Consider the following 18664-nt stretch of genomic DNA (forward strand, 5'->3'; position numbering starts at 1 on the left):
CCTCAAGTGCTGTATCCCATCCTAAGCTCATTCATCCGTCCATCGTACACCAATATTTACTGAGCATGTACTAGGCGCCTGCACTGTGCCCAGCACAGAAGAGTCAGAGGTGAAGAGGTGAAGATCAAGGCCTGCACCGTCTGGGGGCCCAGGCTGCAGAGCGGCACCTGCCAGGACAGACAGGTGCGGGGGCAGAGCCCGCGTCCGCGTCCCGAGGCAGCTTGGCGCTCGGCCGCCTCCCAGTGCCAAGTCGTAAAGAGACTCCTAGAGGCGCAGACCGATGCCTTTATAATGCTCCCTCCGTGCACAGAGGCATTAACATGACGTCTATCACCATGGCATCGAGGTGCTTAGACAACCTGCTCCCCCCGGAGGTCGGAAACAGCGTGAAGCAGATTATGTGTCTCCCTGTGACATATGCGATCATGTATCACCGTGATGGATCAACAGTCCCGCCGCCCCCCAGCCAGTAGGAAGTGGCTTGCGTTTATATGTCTTCCTCACCTGGTGGGCAGTCCCTGCTCCTGGGGGCCACCCTCCCGGTGCCGCCGGAGTCGGTGGGAAACCTCTGCCGGCTTTCATTGTTCATGTGCAAAGCCGCCGAGGGGAGAGCATTTGGAAGAAGGACGGAAACCGGACCCCTTTTGTGCCGTCACCGGGGGGGCTGCATGCGGCCGGGCGGGGGTGGGGGGCAGGCTCAGCTTTCACACCGCTGGGCATTAAATGCTGGCCCCGCGTACCTGCCCTGATCTTGAGCAAGCTGCGTTGCCTCTTGGGGGGCGTAGTTTTCTCTTTTGTAAAACTGGGAGCATCACATTTATCTTGAGGGTTCATGGACACTGGTGGAGAAAGGAGGTGAAGGGCTAGCAGGTGCCGAAACTCGGCCGCATTTACCCCAGCCTCCTCTGCCAGCGGGCATGCTGGGATCCTCCCCACGGCCCCCAGCCCCTTTCCCTCTGCCTCTCCGGATATGCAGGCAGACGTCTAGCCCCCTGCCTCATCCAGCTTGGCCCAGTGCCGGGCTCCTGAACGCCAAGGGTAGAGGCTCCATCCTGCTGGGAAGAGGGGTGCGGTCAGCAAACATTACTGTCCCGGAGGCAGTGCCTGCTGGAGGTGAGGAAAGGGGCTGTGGCTCCGGGCCAGATGGGGAAGCAATTCATTTGTCTCCTGGTGGGGGAGGGGATGAGCTCAAGCCGAGGGCCACTTCAGCAGGGGTGCAGGAGGGGAGGGAAAGACATCTCAGGTGAGTCAGGGAGGAGGCCTCTGCGCTGCTCCCACGGTGGCCCTAGCTGTGCCGATGACGGGCAGCTGGCCTTCTGGCACCATTCAGGGCTGGGACCGTGTAGTTCCTGCCCTCACCCTCGCTGCCGGCCCCTCCTCCATCATGTTCCCGCCCCACCCGAACCCTCCCAGCCCTTTCCACCCGGAACCCGGCCCTTGGATGAGCACATCCATCAGGGGGGCCCTGGACCATCTCTGAGGGGAAGTCTGTGTGAACACAGTCATCTGGGGCTGTTCCCGTGACTTGCTCAGAGAGTCCAGGGTTATTTTTTAAAATGTTTACTCATTTATTTTGAGACAGACAGAGAGCAAGTGAGGGAGGGGCAGAGGCAGAGGGAGAGAGAATCCCAGGCAGGCTCCGTGCTGGCAGCACAGAGCCCGACTCGGGGCTCGAACTCATGAATCGTGAGATCACGGCCTGAGCCGAAACCAAGAGTCGGATGTTTGACTGAGCCACCCAGGCGCCCCAGAAAGCCCAGGGTTATTGAGAGGAGCAGGCCCAGTGAGGCCCCGAGGAAGCAGAAGGGTGGCCAGGGTGGAGCCTTGTGGGGACGCAAAGGGGAACTGACGGCCAGCAGGCCGTCCCCTCCTGTGAACCAGAGAGGAAGGAGGAACGCTGACCAGGAGGCCTGGATGGAGAGGCGGCCTCCGTGGTGTCGGGCCCCGCCAGACCCGCTCTCGGGCCCCCAGCTCCTGGGTTTGCTCCTGTTTCCCTGGACCCTGCAGCTCGCAGGTACGGCCTCCTTCCTTCTTCCCACGCGCTCCCTGGCTCGCACATCAGAGTGACTTTCATCTGCCCGAGCAGCTAATTCCTGGGGACCTGTCTCGGGAGATTTGCTGGTTGCGTTTGAACATTGCAGACTTCACAGGGGAAGCCTTCAGGGACCCAGGAGATGTTTAGCTAATGCCTTGCCAAGGTGGCTTTTGAAGGGGTGGGGACGGCGCTCCCCCCCCCCCCCGCCCCCACTGCTATGTTCACAGTCTTCTTCCGATAGCCTGTACTTTGGGCCTTAAACAAGGTGGGGGGCAGGCGTGCTGCGGCCAGGGGGCGTCAGAATAGGCGTGGGGTCAGTGGGGAGGGACAGCTCACCCCCAAGGAATCTTACGGTGGAGCCACAGAGTTGACCCTGCAAAGCCTCAGAGCCACCCTCAGCCTTGTTCCCCGTGTTAGCCAGGGAGACGAGGGGCAGCCAGGGGCTGGCCACCAGGAGCACTGTGCCCCGGGCCACAAAATTGTCACTGTTGCCAGAAAGGGTGGCACTCTCCACTTCCTCGAGTCCAACCAGAGGCCGCAACGGGAGCTTATGCCGTTCCCAGGACCAGCGCTGTGCCTCCTTTCCTGGCCCCAGATCCCCTCAGAAGCTGGGTGGCCTGGATCCGAGCCACCCCCAGGAGTGTGCCTCACCGGGCTGTCCACACCGGGGTCCCTCTTGGATTCCCAGGCTCCCCCCGCCCCACTGTGCAGCCGAGGAATGTTTCTTCCTCTTCGTCTAGACTTTTATGCCCCCCTTCTGCTTTGTCCTCTACCTTTTTCTTTATACCATAAACAACGGCAGCTATGCTTATTGTCGTGAATTAGCCTCTTCGAACACTTAATCTGGGCTTTACTCTCCCACTCAGCCCCGCTCCGGCCTGCCTTGGGGTACTGTCCCTGCCAGCCACTCAAAAACAGGAAAACTGAGGCCCAGGGAGGCCAGGTAGCTTTCCTGAGGCCTAGAAGGTGAGGACAGGTCAAGGTTAGACCTGAGTCAGCCTGAAGCCCAAGCCTGGACCCTTGGCAGCGGGCTCGTGGGGCTCCTCTCCGCTTTCTTTGTAAAGAACATTCCTCATAGAAAAAATTCTCTCCCCTCCCCTCAAGAACGCAAGAGCTGACTGTGGTACCTACTGTAGGTTTCCTGGGCTGGGCCCCTTGCGACATCATCCCCTTCAACCTTGTGCCCTTTGCACCTCTCCCGTCCCCCAGAGATGGCCGGCTCGGAGATGGTCCGAGGAAACGCAGCCTGCTGGTGGGACTCACGCTTAGTCATTTCTAACTTAATTTCCTTCCAATTCCCGTCATTTCTTTTTGTGCGGCCCCTCCTCCCCCGAAGGGACCCTGCACGCCTGGGTAACCGTGGATGACACTTTGCGGGATGCTGCTGTGAGGAGCGCTTTTGTAACTGTCTTCACTGTCAACACGCAGCACCTTTCCCCCCAGTGTTGCAGCGAAGTTTGTGCAAAAGAGAAACTCTGCTCTTTCACAAGAGGTGGAAAAGCCTGGGGATCCTCCAGCACCTCCTGGAGCAGCAGACGGCCCCCCATTTCTCTTGGTCCTGCCCCTGCGGGTGCCTGGCTCTCTCTGTCACTGACGCCCAGGGTCCCCGTGCCATTTTCCTGAACTGCAGAAAGATGCAGGGTTGAGTGCGTGCGAGGGCATTCAGCCTGAGTTTCGATCCGAGCTCTGTAACTCGCCCCAGGACCCTGGGCAGGTTCCTAATGTCGCTCTGCCTCCGCTGCCTCATCTGTTAAATGGGTGGGATGATAGTACCTGCCCCTGGTTGGGGCTCAGAGGATGTCCTAGCTGAGCCTAGCAGAGCCCATCGAAACTCAAGATTCAGTTGGCCGGCTGGATATCTTGGCGAGCCCACTGGCCCCTTGGGGTCTTTCTGACTTTTCCAGTGGCCTCTAGCACAGCAACCCAATAGAATGGTGTGTCAGAACCGCTATTGTTCCCAACCCTCCTCCCATCGTGAGGCAGGACTCAAGCTTGCTCTCCTCTGGTCTTCTGAGCTCCCTGCCAATTCTGCTTTTCTCAAAGGGTCTGGCAGCCACTGTGGTCTCATGGGCAACTGCTCTCCCCCAGGGGTGGCTCGTCAGTCACCTGCTGGGGGTTTGGGGCCAGACAGGCCAGGTTCAAGTCCTACCTTCTTCTATTGACTGCTGTGTGACCTTAGGCAAGGGACTTAACCTTTCTGAGCCTCTGTGTCCTCAACAAATGTCAGTCCCCTTTCTCTTCCCGGCCTTCCCAGACCTCTGGGCTATAGTGATTTCTCAAGTGTCCTTGGAGGAGGACCGGTTCTAGGCACTGGCAGGGGCGGGGACCCGGAGGTGAAGAACCCGTACCCCGCAGCCTGGCAGAAACGCTGAGATCTGCCCAGAGGACGTGACGGGACATGACCCAAGGAGGGAGTTACCGATGCCGGCTCGCCCTCTCCCCCTTGGCTCTAGACTCAGGTGTCCCCGCTCGCTTTGTTGTCCTAAAGATGTTCAGGAGCCTCCTGCCTTCTTGCCCGCAGCTCCGAGCCTCTGTCAGGATTGGCCTCTGCTTTTCATCTTTGTCTAATCCCAATAAAGAGCTTGCGAGGCAGGCGGAGAGAACCACCGGAGGTGGGGCAGGGGGAGGGCTGGAGGGGGCAAGGGAGCCGAGATGGGGAGGAGGCGGAGCAGGTGGGTGGGTGGCGGGCGCAGCGTGAGAGGCCAGAAGGCAGAGGCAGGGGGAGGGAATGGGGAGAGGTTCAGTTTGACTGGAGAGGAGGGGCTCTCGGCGGAGCAGTGGGTTACGAATCCCACTGGGCTATATTCGGGTGGATTTCAAATGCCTGTCAGGTAGGGGTTCCGGTTGGCCCTGTCGTCATTGCTTTCTCTTTTTAACTCGTGAGCTATAATACGTACACGGAAAAGTACAGTCAGTGTTCTAAAACAAAGACCTGTGCGGCTCCCACTCAGAGAACGCTGCAGGCCCCCCCAGCCCCTGGTCCCCCTCCTCCCCCCACCAAGACACCCCTCTCTCCCACCCAGACTTTTAGGGCAATCGTGTCCCGGCATCTCTTTATAGTTTTGCCCTTCGGTATGTGTTCCTGAATGGTATAGACTGGACTTGCCTGGTGTTGAACTTTGTATGATCAGAACGATACCGTATATTCTTTTGTGACCTGCTTCTTTCGCTCCAAGTTATGCTTCTTAAGATATATCTAGTTGACGCTGTGGCTGTGGTTTGTTTATTTTCATTGCTAGCGAGCAGGGATCACAAGCAAAGGCCCCAGGGCTAAATCCAGCCCGCTGCCTTTTGGCCTGCGAGGCGTGAGTGGTCTTTCTGGTTTTTAACGGTTGGAAGGAAATCGAAAGAAGACCATGTCGTGACACGTGAAGATTATACAATAGTCACATGCCAGTGTCCATAAATAAAGTTTTATCGGAACAAACCACACTCATTCATTCGTCGATCGCCTGTGACCGCTGTCACCCTACGTCGGCAGCGTTGAATAGTTGCGAGAGAGACCATCTGGCCCACAAGGTGTAAGATGTTTACTCTCTGGCCCTTTACGGAGCACGTCCGCCAGCCCCCGCTGTGGAGCGTCCCATTGGATGAACTCACTGCAAGTCAGTTATGATCGACACGTCACGCGCTTCCTGTCTGTGGCTGTGAACACTCACGTGTGGTCTCCGGCCCTTGTGTGTTCAGTGCTTCCAGGGGACACGTTCCCGTTAAGGCTGCTTCTTTCCAAGAGGACTGTGAGCTTCGGGGGGCTGGAAAACGTGCGGACTTTCGTGGGTCGAATCCTCGACCCCCAGCACGGTGCCTGGTACCCGGGGGATATGCCGGAGATACCACAGCAGGAAGGACTCAAGTCCTCAGCCACAGACAACCCCGGGAGGCGGTCCAAGAAGGCTGGGTGGAGACGTGATGCCTCCAGGAGAGGGAGCTGGGTCCAGGGGCAGGAGGTGGGCCCCGGGCTCCTCAGCGCAGGTAGAGGGACGAGACCCTGATGTCTTGGGAATAAGAGTGTGGATACTGGAGTTCCGGGTAAACGTGGGCCCTGAAACAGGATCTCACGCTTGTTGTGGATCTAGGGACCCTGGTGGGAGTGTGGGCCTGAGGCACTGGGGTAGGGGGCCGAAAGCAGAGGAAGGGAAGGGGGTGACCTGAGCCTGGAGAGGGAGTAGGTGTGAAATTGGCAGGCAGAGCTCCTGACCCCCTGGTGAGGACAGTCTGGCCGGCCTGGGGTCCAGTCATGGAAGATGTGGCCAAGTCACCTGACCACGCTGAGCCCCCCACTTCCCCGGCAGGGCGCTCGGCACCCTCCCGTGCAGACCTCTTGCTAAGGTGACAGGAAGATACCGCCAGGACCACCGGTGGCCCTGGGACCTCCATCAGGGACCCCTCAGGAAGGGTCCGTGGGGCGGGGTGCCTGTAAGAGGTGGTGTGGTGAACCTGATGTGTGTCTGCTCTCCTCAGGGCCGCACGGGCCGTGCGGAAGAAGGTGAGGTCAGAACCAGGGCTGTGCTTGCTGTCGGTGGCCCAGGGGAAGGGGACGCCAAGCCAGGCCAACCCACAGGCTGGTATCCCACAGCCCGCAGACGCCTCGCCTGCAGCTCTGCTCACAGGGCCCAAGGCCTATTTCTGAAGGCCCTTCGGCAACCCAAAGCAAAACTTAAAAGTTTAAAAGGGTACGTGCCCTTTGAATCAGCAACTCCCCTTCTTGGACCAGAAAACCTTTATATACGGGGATGGTCGCTCACGGGTCCATGGACCACGGCCGGAGACTAACTCACTGACATCGGCTGGCCCCTTGCTGTGGGGGGTTTGGATAAGACCCTCTCCCACCCCCTGGCCCTGAGCTGTCCTTTCCTCCGGCTCCTGCCTCCCACACCCACAACCCACTTTGGAGCCATGCTGGAGGACTGCCTGCCGCTAACCCTTTGCTTCTGCTCCCTTTTCCTGGAAGGGGTCCTCTCACTCCCCCACCTGGTGACTCCAACCTGTCAGCCAAGGTCGAACTGTGCTACCTTCTCTGTGGTACCCATTGTGGCCCACTCAGCCAGGCCCCGACAAACCCAATGGCCGGCTTGCCCCACCAGTTCACCTGTGGTTCTGAGCCTCAGGAGCTCAGAGGTCTGAAGGGCACGACTGGGCTCACCGGGGCAGGCGAGGGTGCCGATGGCACCAGGAACACGTGCCCAACCTTAAGAGGTGAACTGTGCACAAAAAGCCGGAGAGAGGCCTAAGAGAGAAGGTGCAGGCTGGGGAGCTCTGGGGGGAGGAGGAAAGGTCAAAGAGGGAGGCACCGGCAGGTTAGGGTCAAGGCCAGAAGCTGCAGGAGCCACAGCTTAGCCTCCAAGGTCTTTGCTGAGCTCCGCTGGTGGTGGGAGGGGAGGAGGCCTACAGGAGGCAGGGACAGGGCTGGCCGAGTGGAAGGAGAGGGTGGGGAGGATAGAGGGCAGTGAGTGATTTTGTGCCTGGAGGGTACCGGGTCTTTGGGGAGGTAGAGATTTAAGAGAAGTCAGGATAAAAGTGATCTGGGGAAGGCGTCTACAGGAAGGAGTTAGTGTGTTGACAGCCAGAAGCATTTATATTTTAAAAGGAGGCTGGAAGAGGAGGGGGTCCCAAGCCCTCAGACCGAATCACTAATGCAAGGGGCTTAGGCAGCCGAGGAAGACTGGAACTCTGTAGTATTTCTCTTGTTGTCTTTCTTTTCTTTAAATTTTTTTTTTAACGTTTTATTTATTTTTGAGACAGAGAGAGACAGAGCATGAACGGGGGAGGGTCAGAGAGAGAGGGAGACACAGAATCCGAAACAGGCTCCAGGTTCTGAGCTGTCAGCACAGAGCCCGACGCGGGGCTCGAACTCATGGACCGCGAGATCATGACCTGAGCCGAAGTTGGCCGCTTAACCCACTGAGCCACCCAGGCGCCCTTCTCTTGTTGTCTTTCTAACACAAAATGTGACTGTGTCAATTCCCAATCCAGAAGCCCACAGAGGCTGGATTGTGGCCTCAGGGGCCCCCTGAGCCCCCAACCCTTACGACTCCACTGCACCTTGTTGAGCCCCCCAACTACCAACAGGACGGGTGTCTGGTTTCCAGATTTCTCGAAGCTTCATCCGAGAGGTTTTTGCGCTGAAAACCCCCTCTCCGCCCTCCTCCCCCACCCGGCTGTCTCTGATTCCTCCTTCAAAGCCCAACTCGTAAAGGGATGTGGACAAATCATCACGAGGTCCACAGCCGTGATGTCACGGCGGCAGAACCGCAGGCCGGTTCAGTGTTCTTGATCTTTCGCTGCAGTGTCTAGAATTTCTACAGTGAGCATGTCTCGCTTTTATAATGGGGGGAAGAGGGCCTAAAGAATCATAGTTTGAAAAACAATGGACCCCGTCCAAGGGTCATGCCTCCAGGAAGTCTCTGCCCCCTCCCGGCTGGGTTGGGTCCCCTCCTCTGGGTTTGTGCAGGCTCTGAGACGTCTCTTTATCTCCCCACTCTCCAGCTTCACCAGTCAGCTCTGCCCAGGGGCAGGGCCCGGTCCTCCCTGGCAGGACTTGGAGAGAGCATACTTCGGTGGGTGCCGTGGCGGGGTCTACCCTCTCACCCTTCCTCTTTGGTCCACTCCGTCCTGATGCCCTTCTTTGCTGGCAAAGGAGGGTACAAAGGGAGAAACGGAGTCCAAACGAGCTCCAAAGTTTGAACAACTTGCCTCTTCACAAAGCCGAAGGAGAGGTGATGCCGTAAAAATGCCAATTAAGACCCACGAAGCTTCTACATTTCTGGGACCAAACATTTGACATCCTGCACTTGGTCTGTGTCCCCTCCTGGCCGCGGTGCACCCCGGGGTCCAAAGATTGGAGGCTTTAGAACAGAACGCAGGCAGGCTGTGGAAATGGCCCCCGAGGCAAGCCACATCCGTATGTAGCTTTGTAATTCGGAGGTGTTGAAAGATGTGACAGCCAGTCTGATGGCAGTGTTGGAGGGCACCAGCACTAAAAGCTTCATAACACACGCTCTCTGTTCAAAGGTTGCCTTCCAACGCCTGCTATACGCTTCTCCCTAATCAGCCACTTGGCCACGCGCCGTTGTGTTTGATGCCCGTGTCCTGAAGGACTCACCCGTTTTTCTGCGGCATCCTGGGATGCGTGCTCAGGCAAATGGCCGGAGCCCTGTGATAAGACCGGCAGCCCCACTTCTGTGTCTTCCCGGGAGCCCTTCAGATGGGCCTTGAAAAAAAAAAAGGCATGGTCTGAGAAATGCCAGAATTAAATTGGAGGGCAAAACTACATGCCTCAAATAAAGACCGTGGGAACGACTTTCTTCTGTAGCTGGGGAATCAAAGTATTTTCCTTTAAAATCGACCTGAGTCGGGATGGATACCTTTGATCGGCACGTCTGGCTCTCACACCCCTCCTGGTTGACGATGCTGACGCTCGGGGGCTGTGGAAGGGATTGAGTTCCGGGCAGAGCGGGGAGCTGGGGCCAAGGCCTGGCCTAGGAGTGGGTGGGTCAGAGGGGCCTCGAGACCAGGGCAGATGGAAAGAGTGGGGAAGGAGGGAGCATCAGATTTTGGGGGTGGAGGGATGTCATTGCTGGAGTGAAGGAGGGACACTGGCTGCCTCTGCCACCGGACCAGTCTGTGGAGGGCTCCTGGGGCCCCTTGCTTTCTGCTCTGGGAGCCACAAGCTCTCCTTGAGCTGGACAGCAGTCGCTGTCCCCTGTAAGCTGCAGGGTCATTTCTGATGAGTACCTTCGTCCCCAGATCCCATAGGCTGCCAGACATGTCTGTCTATTAAATGACCCAAATCTAGGGAAATGGCCTCCAAATTTTTAGCTCCCTTTAAAGGGGTGCAGCTCTTGGGGCACCTGGGTGGCTCAGCGGGTTGAGCGTCCGACTTCAGCTCAGGTCATGATCTCACAGTTCAAGAGGTTGAGCCCTAAAGCGGGGCTCGCTGCTGTCAGTGTGGACCCCCCCTTCGGATCCTCTGTCTGCCCCCCGCCTTCTCTGTACCTCTCCCACTCGCACTCTCTCTCTGTCTCTCTCAAAAAAATAAACTTAAAAAAAGTAAATAAAGGGGTGCAGCTCTTTCATTTGAGAAATGTTTTCTTTTTCTTGCTCTCAGATTTTAAAACTGTAGCATAGACCAGTGGTTAAGAGTGTGGGGTTAAGGGACACCTGGGTGGCTCAGTCAGTTGAGAGTCCAACTTCGGCTCAGGTCGTGATCTCGTGGGTTTGTTGAGTTCGAGCCCCACATCGGGCTCACTGCTGTCGGCCTGTCAGCCTGTCAGCGCAGAACCCACTTCGGATCCTCTGTCCTCCCCTCTCTGCCCCTCCCCCACTTGCGCTCTCCCACCAAATAGGTAAATATCAACAAGAAAAAAGAAAAAAGAAAAAAAAGGGTGTGGGATTAAGGACCAGCTTAAAATCACATCCCCACTCCTGACCAGCTGTGATGCTGGGCGAACCTCTTCCTTTCTCAGAGCCTCAGTTTTCTCATCTGCAAAAGGGGTGGGTGCCCCCGGGGACATTAACGTGTCTCATCACGGGGCTTACCAGCAATGCCTGAGAAACTGTGCCAAGCAGGGGGAGTCGGGCACCCAGGAGTGGCTCAGGAAGGAAGGAAGTCCTGCAGATTGAGAGGGTGACGGCACAGTCCTGGGAGAGGAAGGGGACAGGAGGGCGTTCTGAGCAGTGAGACTAGCGTGGGCAAAGACTCAAGAGCCTGGCAGGCCTGGTTTTTGGGGGTGAGTGAGCAGAGGGCAGCTGAGCTGGGCCGCGCAGGGCCTGGAGGCACGGATTGGATCCTCCAATCAAGGGACTTGCAATTTTTATGTTTTAAAGGTGGCCCAAAGCTAAGGGACGCGTGTTATAGCATGACCCCGTCTGAACCCAGTTACGTGAATTTAACTGAAACCAGGAGGTCACAGAAAGTGCCCTTGTTATGCACAAAATGCTTCGTGTTCTATTTTTTTTTTAGCTGCTGGTGTTCACCATGTAAATTGGTTTCAGTCTCCTTCCTGGGTCTCCCCTGGTGGGGCAGCCCAGCAGGGTGAGCAGGACGGTTTGTGGCTCCCTCGGGAGCAGTGCAGGACAGGTCTCTGGTTGCAGGGGAGAGGAGCCCAGGGGAGGGGAGCTGTCGGGCGAATGGGGGTGTGCGATGTGTGGGGTGTGGGGAGGGCAGATGGAGCGGGCACCCTTCCTGCATCGAGTCAAGTTCTTTGACCGCGAGCCCCTCCCCCAAGGGACTCAGCACAGGGTCGCGGGGCCAGGACGGCAGTGAGACGCCTGCAGCTGGCTCTCCAGCCCGCGGCTCAAGCGGCCACAGACTCAAAAGAAGAACCAGAAAAGGAAGGATCTGGTGACGGCGGGTGGCAGACAGACTCTTTCCCAACAGGGGCAACAGATCCTCAGGATGGGGGGAGGACAGAGGGACACTGCCGGAGGGAGGGCTCTCCAGGCTCTGAGCCCCTGCACTTGAACACGACACACCTGGCTGGGGAGCCTGGGGATGAGGCCCAGGGTCTGCACCCCGGGGTGTCACCCACTCCCTTGTGTCCAGGCCAGGCCGGGGCCCGGGGAGCTAGACAGGCTGTCGTGCTGGCAGGCCGCCCCGCTGCGGGCCTGTCGCTTACACAGGCAGAGGGTCAGGCTGCATTTGGCCTTCCAGACTCGGCGAGGACTCCTCTGACCTCCTCGCCTCTTTCTGGTTCCCCGGGGAAGAAAGGCAGCTTGGCCTGGTGGCCCCTCTGATGTTCCTGGCCCCACTTAATCCCATGCCAACCCTCTGCTGCTCTCCCCGATTTTCAGGGGCAACACCAAGCTTCGGAGAAAGAAAGCCACCTGCCGGAAGTGGCACAGCCTTCGGGCGGCAAAGCCAGGATCCAAACCCAGGCCTGATACCTCAAGAAACTGGGCTTTTCCCAGGCGCCCCCACCCACATTTCTGGCCAGGCCCCAGACTTCCTAGCAGTCCTGAGAGCTACAGAGAAGTAAGGGGTGGAGGGTGTGCCATCCCTGAGGACACCCGTCCTGCCAAGGGCTGGTGGCGGGGCGGGTGGGGGGTGGGTGGCGGAGGGCTTAGCTGTAGAACCTACGCTGCCCAGCAAACCGGCTGTGCTTGTAATGGTGTGGGGGAGGGGAGGGAAGATCTTGGAGATGCCTTGGAAGTAAGCAAGCTCCGGGGCAGGGCTGGGCTGGGCTGGGGGCCCTAGGGAGCGGGGTCCTCTCAGGCTGGGGTGGTGGCCCTTCGGAGTGGGGTCCTCTCAGGCATCACGCTATTTCCCAATCCCATCTCTGGCCATCCTCTCCTCACCACCGCCCCACCTCTGCCTCGGCTCCACGCGAGCGTCGTCCCCAGGCCCTTCTCCCTACAAGGCAGGGAGCTCTGTGACTCGGACGAACCCATCTCCCTACAGAAAACAAGCCAGGCTTCTCCCTCCTCCCTGCCTGAGTCCTGGCCTGGGCTGCACCAAGAACCCACCAGCCTCCCGGAGGATTATCCAAAGAGCGACTCGGCGGGGCTCCCGCGGCCCCGTAGACCTTTCATCGCAGGGAGATGTTGCGGGGAAAGCCAAGCCAGCCTGGCCGCTCCAGCCGCTCTGCCCAGCGGTCACTCGCAGGCAGACTCGAAGCCCCGGTTCTTCGTCTCTCCAACCAGGGTAACAGCCAAAAGACTGAACTCGGTGCATGCTGAAGCAGCGTCTGGGGCCTGTGTGAGAGTGAGGGGTGAGGGTCCCCTTCTCTTCTCCCCCCTGGAGCCCCCTCGGCGTCCTTCCCCGCGTGTCAGCTGGGTCGAGACAGGGGACAGGCAAGGGGCAGGGAGAGGGCAGAGGAGCCCTGCTGGTGGGTGCTGTGACAGCTGGCCCTGTGCTCTGGGTACCCACAGGGCTGGCAGTGGGCCCCCTCGGGCACTTTTGTGCGCCGGCTGTGCTCCTGCGGCTCTGCCTCCCTCCTCAGCCCCAGGAATTTAAGTCCTGCCCTCAAGTCCTCCTCCCTGGGCCGCGTGCCCCTCTGGGCGGCCCATGAAATGCAAGAGGGTCCCCAGGGAGCTCGCTCTGCCCCAACCCACCTCGTTCAGTGGGGGACACACTCCAAGCTTTGAGAGGGTCCCACTGAAGCCCCTCTGGGTCTGGGGTGAGGGCTAGGTGCCCAAAGGGCAGGCGGGTGCCCTCTCCAAGCCTCTCGGCACCCATGTTCTCTGTCACGCAGCCCCCTGGCCTCCAACTCTGGGAAGCTGAGACTTGGGCCAGGGATCTGCATGTGGCATTGGTGCCACCGTGAACCAGCCCCAGGCCAGGCCACACTGGACTGTGTCCCTGACTCGACTACCCACCTTGTCCCGGGGCTGGTTTCACGTCCTCAGCACGGACAAAGCCTGGGCTCAAATCCCACTTGGCCACTTAGGGACTCCGTGGCTCCGGGCCTCTAGGACCCTCTGGGGCCTTTGTCTGCAAAATGGGGCTGCGGTGGTGGCCTCAAAGGGTTGTTGTGGGGTTTAGCTGTGCCCAGCCAGGGCAGGGGCTGGCACGGCCTAGGTGTTAGCCGGGCTGCTGTGGTCCGGGCTAACACCCCAATAAGAGCAAGAGGCCTTGGAGGCGGTGGGCTGCACCATCCGGCCAGGACCCAGGCTCCTTCTCGGCAGTGACAGGCCTGCCCCCCTCCTCCTCGTTTTTTACCCACTGTTCCCAGGTTGTCCGTCCTTCCTGGTCGACAGAGACTTGCCTCCTTCTTCGCTGCTGGAGAGTGTGGTTTCTCTGAGGTCTGGGGCTCTCCTGTCCGAGGCAGACCTGACCCGGGGCCACGCGCTGCCGCGATCCTAACCTTCTGACCGTAAAATAACGAACGCTGGCAGAATGCAGAACAAAGGCCATCTCTTTTTATAGATGTCCCCCGAATTGTAAAGATTGGCCTAATCACACTAGCACGTTAAATCATTTTCTAGAAGGATACCTCAAACGGGGAAATAATTTTGAAGACAACTGGATGAACGTCTTCCTGCTTGGACAAACAGGAAGGTGGCCTTGGAGTAGTGACAGCGTGTCTGGCCTCCCCAGGCCTCTTAGACACACAGAGAAGAGACGCGGAGGCCCTGGGGTGGGCGGGTGGGGGGGAGGCGGAGACGCCTCCTCGCCGGCCCTGGCGAGACCACTTTCCTGGTGGTTTTGGTTGGCTTCCAACCTCCCGGCCCCCAGGAGGAAGCACTGGCCTGGTGCCGTTGCCTGGAGGGCCAAACGGGACAATGTGGCTGAAAGGGTGGATCTCGCGCTGAGTGTGGGGACTGGGTGGGAGGAGGCCAGATGAAGAGGTGGGAGTCCCAGGCCCAGGGGCCTCAGGGGTGGACGCAGAACGGGAAGTGGCCGTGGTGGGAAGGGGGGAAGGACTCCAGCGTGACCTTGCTAGGCAGGGCAAGGAATGTCCCGACAGAATCTGGGTGCGACTGATGACACCTCCCTCACAGAGTGACGGTGGGACACAGATGAGAGCAAATGCTTCTTCCTTCCTTCCTTCCTTCCTTCCTTCCTTCCTTCCTTCCTTCCTTCCTTCCGGGGAGCTGGGGATCCAGAAAACCCAGGACAGGGGCTTCTGATCTGGGGAGCTAGAAATGTTGGCATGTGGGCTTGAGGGTTCCACCAGATACCCAGAAGCGCCCATGACCTGGAAAAGGCTGAAGAGCCCTGGTTTGGAGCAACGAGATCAAAAGGCAAGGAAGGGGTCCCCAGTGCAAGAGGCCAAGGCCCACTGGGACACCGCACCCCTGAAGCCGCAGGGAACGGGGTGGGGAAACAGCGCTGCTGGGTGTGACAGACTCAGGGCAAGGTTTGTCCCTCCTGATGCCTGGCGTGCCTCCTCCTTCAGGCAGGGGAGAGCCATGGCTCCCCTCTGTGTGTCTTCTGCCAAGAAGTTCTTCCTGCCAGGAAGGGTTTCTTGATTTTGTCTCCTGCCTCCTTCCTCTTTTACTCCTTGTCCTTCGGCAGCTTTGGGTCTTTTCCAACCGGTGCTCTCATCCAACGTGGCTTCCCGGCCTTTGAGTAGGGATGCGGTTAGGAATGTGGGGTCTGGAGTCTGCCTGCCTTGGGCAGGGCTACAGCTCCACTCCCTACCTGCCGAGAGATTGAAAGCTAGCAGGGTGACCTCCCTGACCCTCGGACTCTTCCCCTCTGTGAACTGGAGCTCTTACACACTTTGCCTTGGGTGTGCCGAGAGATGCAGGGTTGTACGTACAAAGCACTTGGCTTTACCGCACGCCGTGGCTGTGTGGCAAGGTAGGAGTGTGAGCTGAGGCCGTCAGGAGGGAGAAGGGACTGAAGCGGCCCGGAGGGTAAGCTCCCGCTCTCTCCTTTTCCTTCCTCTGCAGGAGGACAGTTGGTGACCCACATCGGCGCCCCCATCATGGTCTCTCTGGCCAACGAGGCCATCTCCTTTGGCTGCAAAATCTCCTACCCGCACAGCCCCGAACTGAAGAACTTCACAGCCTGGTACTTTCACGTGGACCTTCAGAGTCAGAGGAGCTCTGAGAAGCAGATCAACTGCTCATCCCACCCGGTCAAAGAGAACCGGACGCACAGCCTGAAATGCTGGGTCACGCCCCAGCTGCCCAATGCGTCAGCCACCGGTACCTACTACTGCTCCGTGCACTGGCCAGACTTGATAAGAATCAGCCAAGGAATCTTCATCCTGGTCAGAGGTGAGGCTCCCTCCCGGGCTCTCCCCAGGGCGAAGGGCCCAGAGAGTTCACACTGCAGGGTTTGGGGCCCCGGACCTAAAGCGGGAACATCTCATCTACCAGCTTTGGCAAAACAGAACAGGGTGTCCTCGGGGAGCCCCTGGCCGCACAGGCGTGCCTACACCCACCTCGGTTCGGGAAGGACAGAGGCCTGGGATGGAGCTATGCCTCTGGCCACCCCACAGGATACCTGAGAGAAACCACTGGGCCCTGGGTCTCGGTGTCCCTCCGGCACAACGTGGCGGGGGGGGGCTGGGCACAAGTTGGGCTGCTGTGTGTGTGTGTGTGTGTGTGTGTGTCTGTGGCAGCCCGTGACTGAGCTCTGGGCTCATGTGCGTATTTCTGGGAAAGCTTCCTAGTTTCATCACATCCTCAAAGGAGCGATGACTATAGACAGTTAAGAACAGCCTATCAGCAAAGCCATGACTCTCTGACCTGCCCCGGGGCCTCCCGCCAGCGGGGGCTGGGGGCTGGGAACGCCACAGAGCTGGGCTGGCCAGGGTGCGGCTGTGGGCCTGGCCTTCATGGCAAAACCCTGCCCGTCAAGGGCTCTTACGGGGAAGAATGAGATCCTGTGTGCAAGGGCTGGTGTCTGGTAATAGGAAGTGTTTGATAAATAACAGACACTGATGTGCCTGGCACGTGGTTGGCACTCTGCAGTTTTCTGCCAGCCAGATGGAGGGAGGGAGGGTGGGAGGGAAGGATAAAAGGATGGACAGTGCCCTTCACCTACCCCTGGTGCAGGCCAGCCACCGGCTAGGCCCAGGACAAACCCGGCCCCTCACCCTCACCGCACCTGCCCGCGTGAGCCCCGTCTCACCTGCGGCAAACAGGAGGCCCTGGGAGATGGCATGACTCACCCAGGGTCCCACAAGCGGCAATCGGTGGCACCAGTTCACCCCGAGACAGGGCACTTGAGAAGCAAAGACGTGGTCCTTGCCCTTAACCAGAATCAAGGCGGCAAACACAGGGGCTTAGCCAAAAGCAAGGACCTTGGTAGAGGTGGGGGCTTGGGGGGGGGGGGTCCCTCGGCAGGGAGCGTTGTGAGTGGAGTCCTGGGTAAAGGAGAACATAGGAATTGGGGGCCTGGGGGTTGGCTGGGTGGGGTGTGCCCAGCCTTTCTCGGGGAACTAACCCTCTGCTTCCCTGCCCTCCTCCTAGACACAGGGTACCAAGAGCCCCCACAGGGCGCCCAGAAGCTTCTGCTCTTTTGCTTCACGGGCCTCCTGACCCTCCTGAGCATCTTGGTCACGGCTCTGCTCCTCTGGAAGAAGGTAGGGGACGCACCCACCCAGCGGCGCTGTTTCCCCACCCCGTTCCCTGCGGCTTCAGGGGTGCGGTGTCCCAGTGGGCCTTGGCCTCTTGCACTAGGGACCCCTTCCTTGCCTTTCGTCTCGTTGCTCCGAACCAGGGCTCTTCAGCCTTTTCCAGGTCATGGGCGCTTCTGGGTATCTGGTGGAACCCTCAAGCCCACATGCCAACATTTCTAGCTCCCCAGATCAGGAGCCCCTGTCCTGGGTTTTCTGGGTCCCCAGCTCCCCAGAAGGAAGGAAGAAGCATTTGCTCTCATCTGTGTCCCACCGTCACTCTGTGAGGGAGGTGTCTCCCCACCGTGCAGCCCTGGGAAGTGAGACCCAGAGAGGGGGGTGACTTTCCCCTGATGGTGCAGAAAGCACGTGGCCGTCAGGGCTGGAGGGCAGATGGATTGAGCGGTTTGGTCCAGCTCCACGCCTGGCCGACTCCTGCTGGGGTTGCCTCCCCACAGGGGTCTTGTCGCGGTCCTTGTCACCCAGCCCTGTGGTTTCTCGTTCTACGCCTGCCCGCCCTCCCTGCCAGGCAGCAAGTGCCATGAAGACAGACACCAGGGCAAGCTTGTTTCCGTGGCTCCGCGCGTGCCCAGGCGTGGTGGGTGCTCGGTAAATGCTGGGTGAAAGAATAATGCGTTACCCAGTGGGTGCCAGGTTCTGTGCAGCTCTGGGGTGCAAAGATGGCCATCAGGGCCCCGGGCTGCGGTTTGGACCCTCTGTCCTGGCTCCTTGAAGGCTTTAATCAGAGCAGCTCAGGCCACTGCTCCCCCCTCTAGGGACCAAGAGCTTCTCTGCTCCTCGCCTCGGGGGCCGAGCCTGGAGAACAGCTCAGTCAGCTGAGGCCCTGAGTGTGGGGCGAGGGCTCTCGCACAGCCATGTGGGCTCCTTGGGTCAAGAAAGTTTCAGCGGCTACACCCAAAGTGCCGGTCCCTATCTACACCCAGGGAAGCACCCGCCACCCCGAACCCTGAGATGGGATTTCATGCGTTCATTCATTCAACACTTATTTATTGAGCACCTACTAAATTCCGGGTCCTGTTTAGGCCCTGGGGCTACAGCAATGACTAAAATTCATCCCCAGGAAATCCCTGCCTTCATCGAATTTGTATTCCAGCTGAGGGGAGACAGACTATAAACAAATACACAAATAAGTAGCATAACGGATGCGATCAGTGTTGGGGGAAAATATAGCAAAGCAAAGAGAGTGGTGAGTGTGGAACGAGGGAGCTTGCTATTTTAAGCAATAGCCAGGGAGGACCTCCCCACAGCACACCCGGAAGGATGGGGGACAGGCAGACATCAGGAAGAGTGTGTCCCGCAGGGGAACAGCAGGCGTGGCTGCTCTGAGGCAGGAGCTGCAGGGAGACCCACGTGGGTCGTGTGGCCTGAGTGCAGGGAGGTGGGGGGAGAGATGGCAGGCCTGGGACTTGAACCCGGGCCTCTGTTTCCCACCTCGTTTCAAGGCTGGAGACATAATCGCTCTTCCAGAAAAGGCTCCAAGGTCTTGAAAAAGGTGGACGCGGCCACTTTATCTGCCACTAACTTCCAGAGGCTGCCTCTCCCGCCAGCTGTGGGCCAGAGCCTGGTGACAACCTCAGCTGCCCCTCCAGTTCCT

At 58.9% G+C, this 18664-nt stretch overlaps 1 protein-coding gene across 7 annotated transcripts in view; it reads left to right on the forward strand.

Annotated features, from left to right (window-relative positions):
- Positions 1 to 1417: 1417 nt before the first annotated feature.
- NFAM1 (NFAT activating protein with ITAM motif 1) overlaps positions 1418 to 18664 on the forward strand; it is a 49861-nt gene continuing 32614 nt past the window's right edge. For 2 of the 7 annotated variants that reach the window (XR_009265269.1, XM_058741125.1), the window contains exons 1-3: positions 5093 to 6007; positions 15374 to 15703; positions 16904 to 17016. Coding sequence is in view for 6 of the 7 variants with exons in the window: in XM_058741125.1 (XP_058597108.1) it covers positions 5626 to 6007; positions 15374 to 15703; positions 16904 to 17016 (825 nt within the window). In the remaining variant the exon portion in view is untranslated. Of the gene's footprint in view, positions 1521 to 1598; positions 2015 to 5092; positions 6008 to 12434; positions 12678 to 15373; positions 15704 to 16903; positions 17017 to 18664 lie in introns of those variants that run through there. The other 5 variants (XM_058741127.1, XM_058741129.1, XM_058741130.1 and 2 more) reach the window with 5 other exon arrangements.

Source organism: Neofelis nebulosa, chromosome 8 (genome assembly GCF_028018385.1).
Source record: "Neofelis nebulosa isolate mNeoNeb1 chromosome 8, mNeoNeb1.pri, whole genome shotgun sequence".
Lineage (NCBI taxonomy): Eukaryota > Metazoa > Chordata > Mammalia > Carnivora > Felidae > Neofelis > Neofelis nebulosa.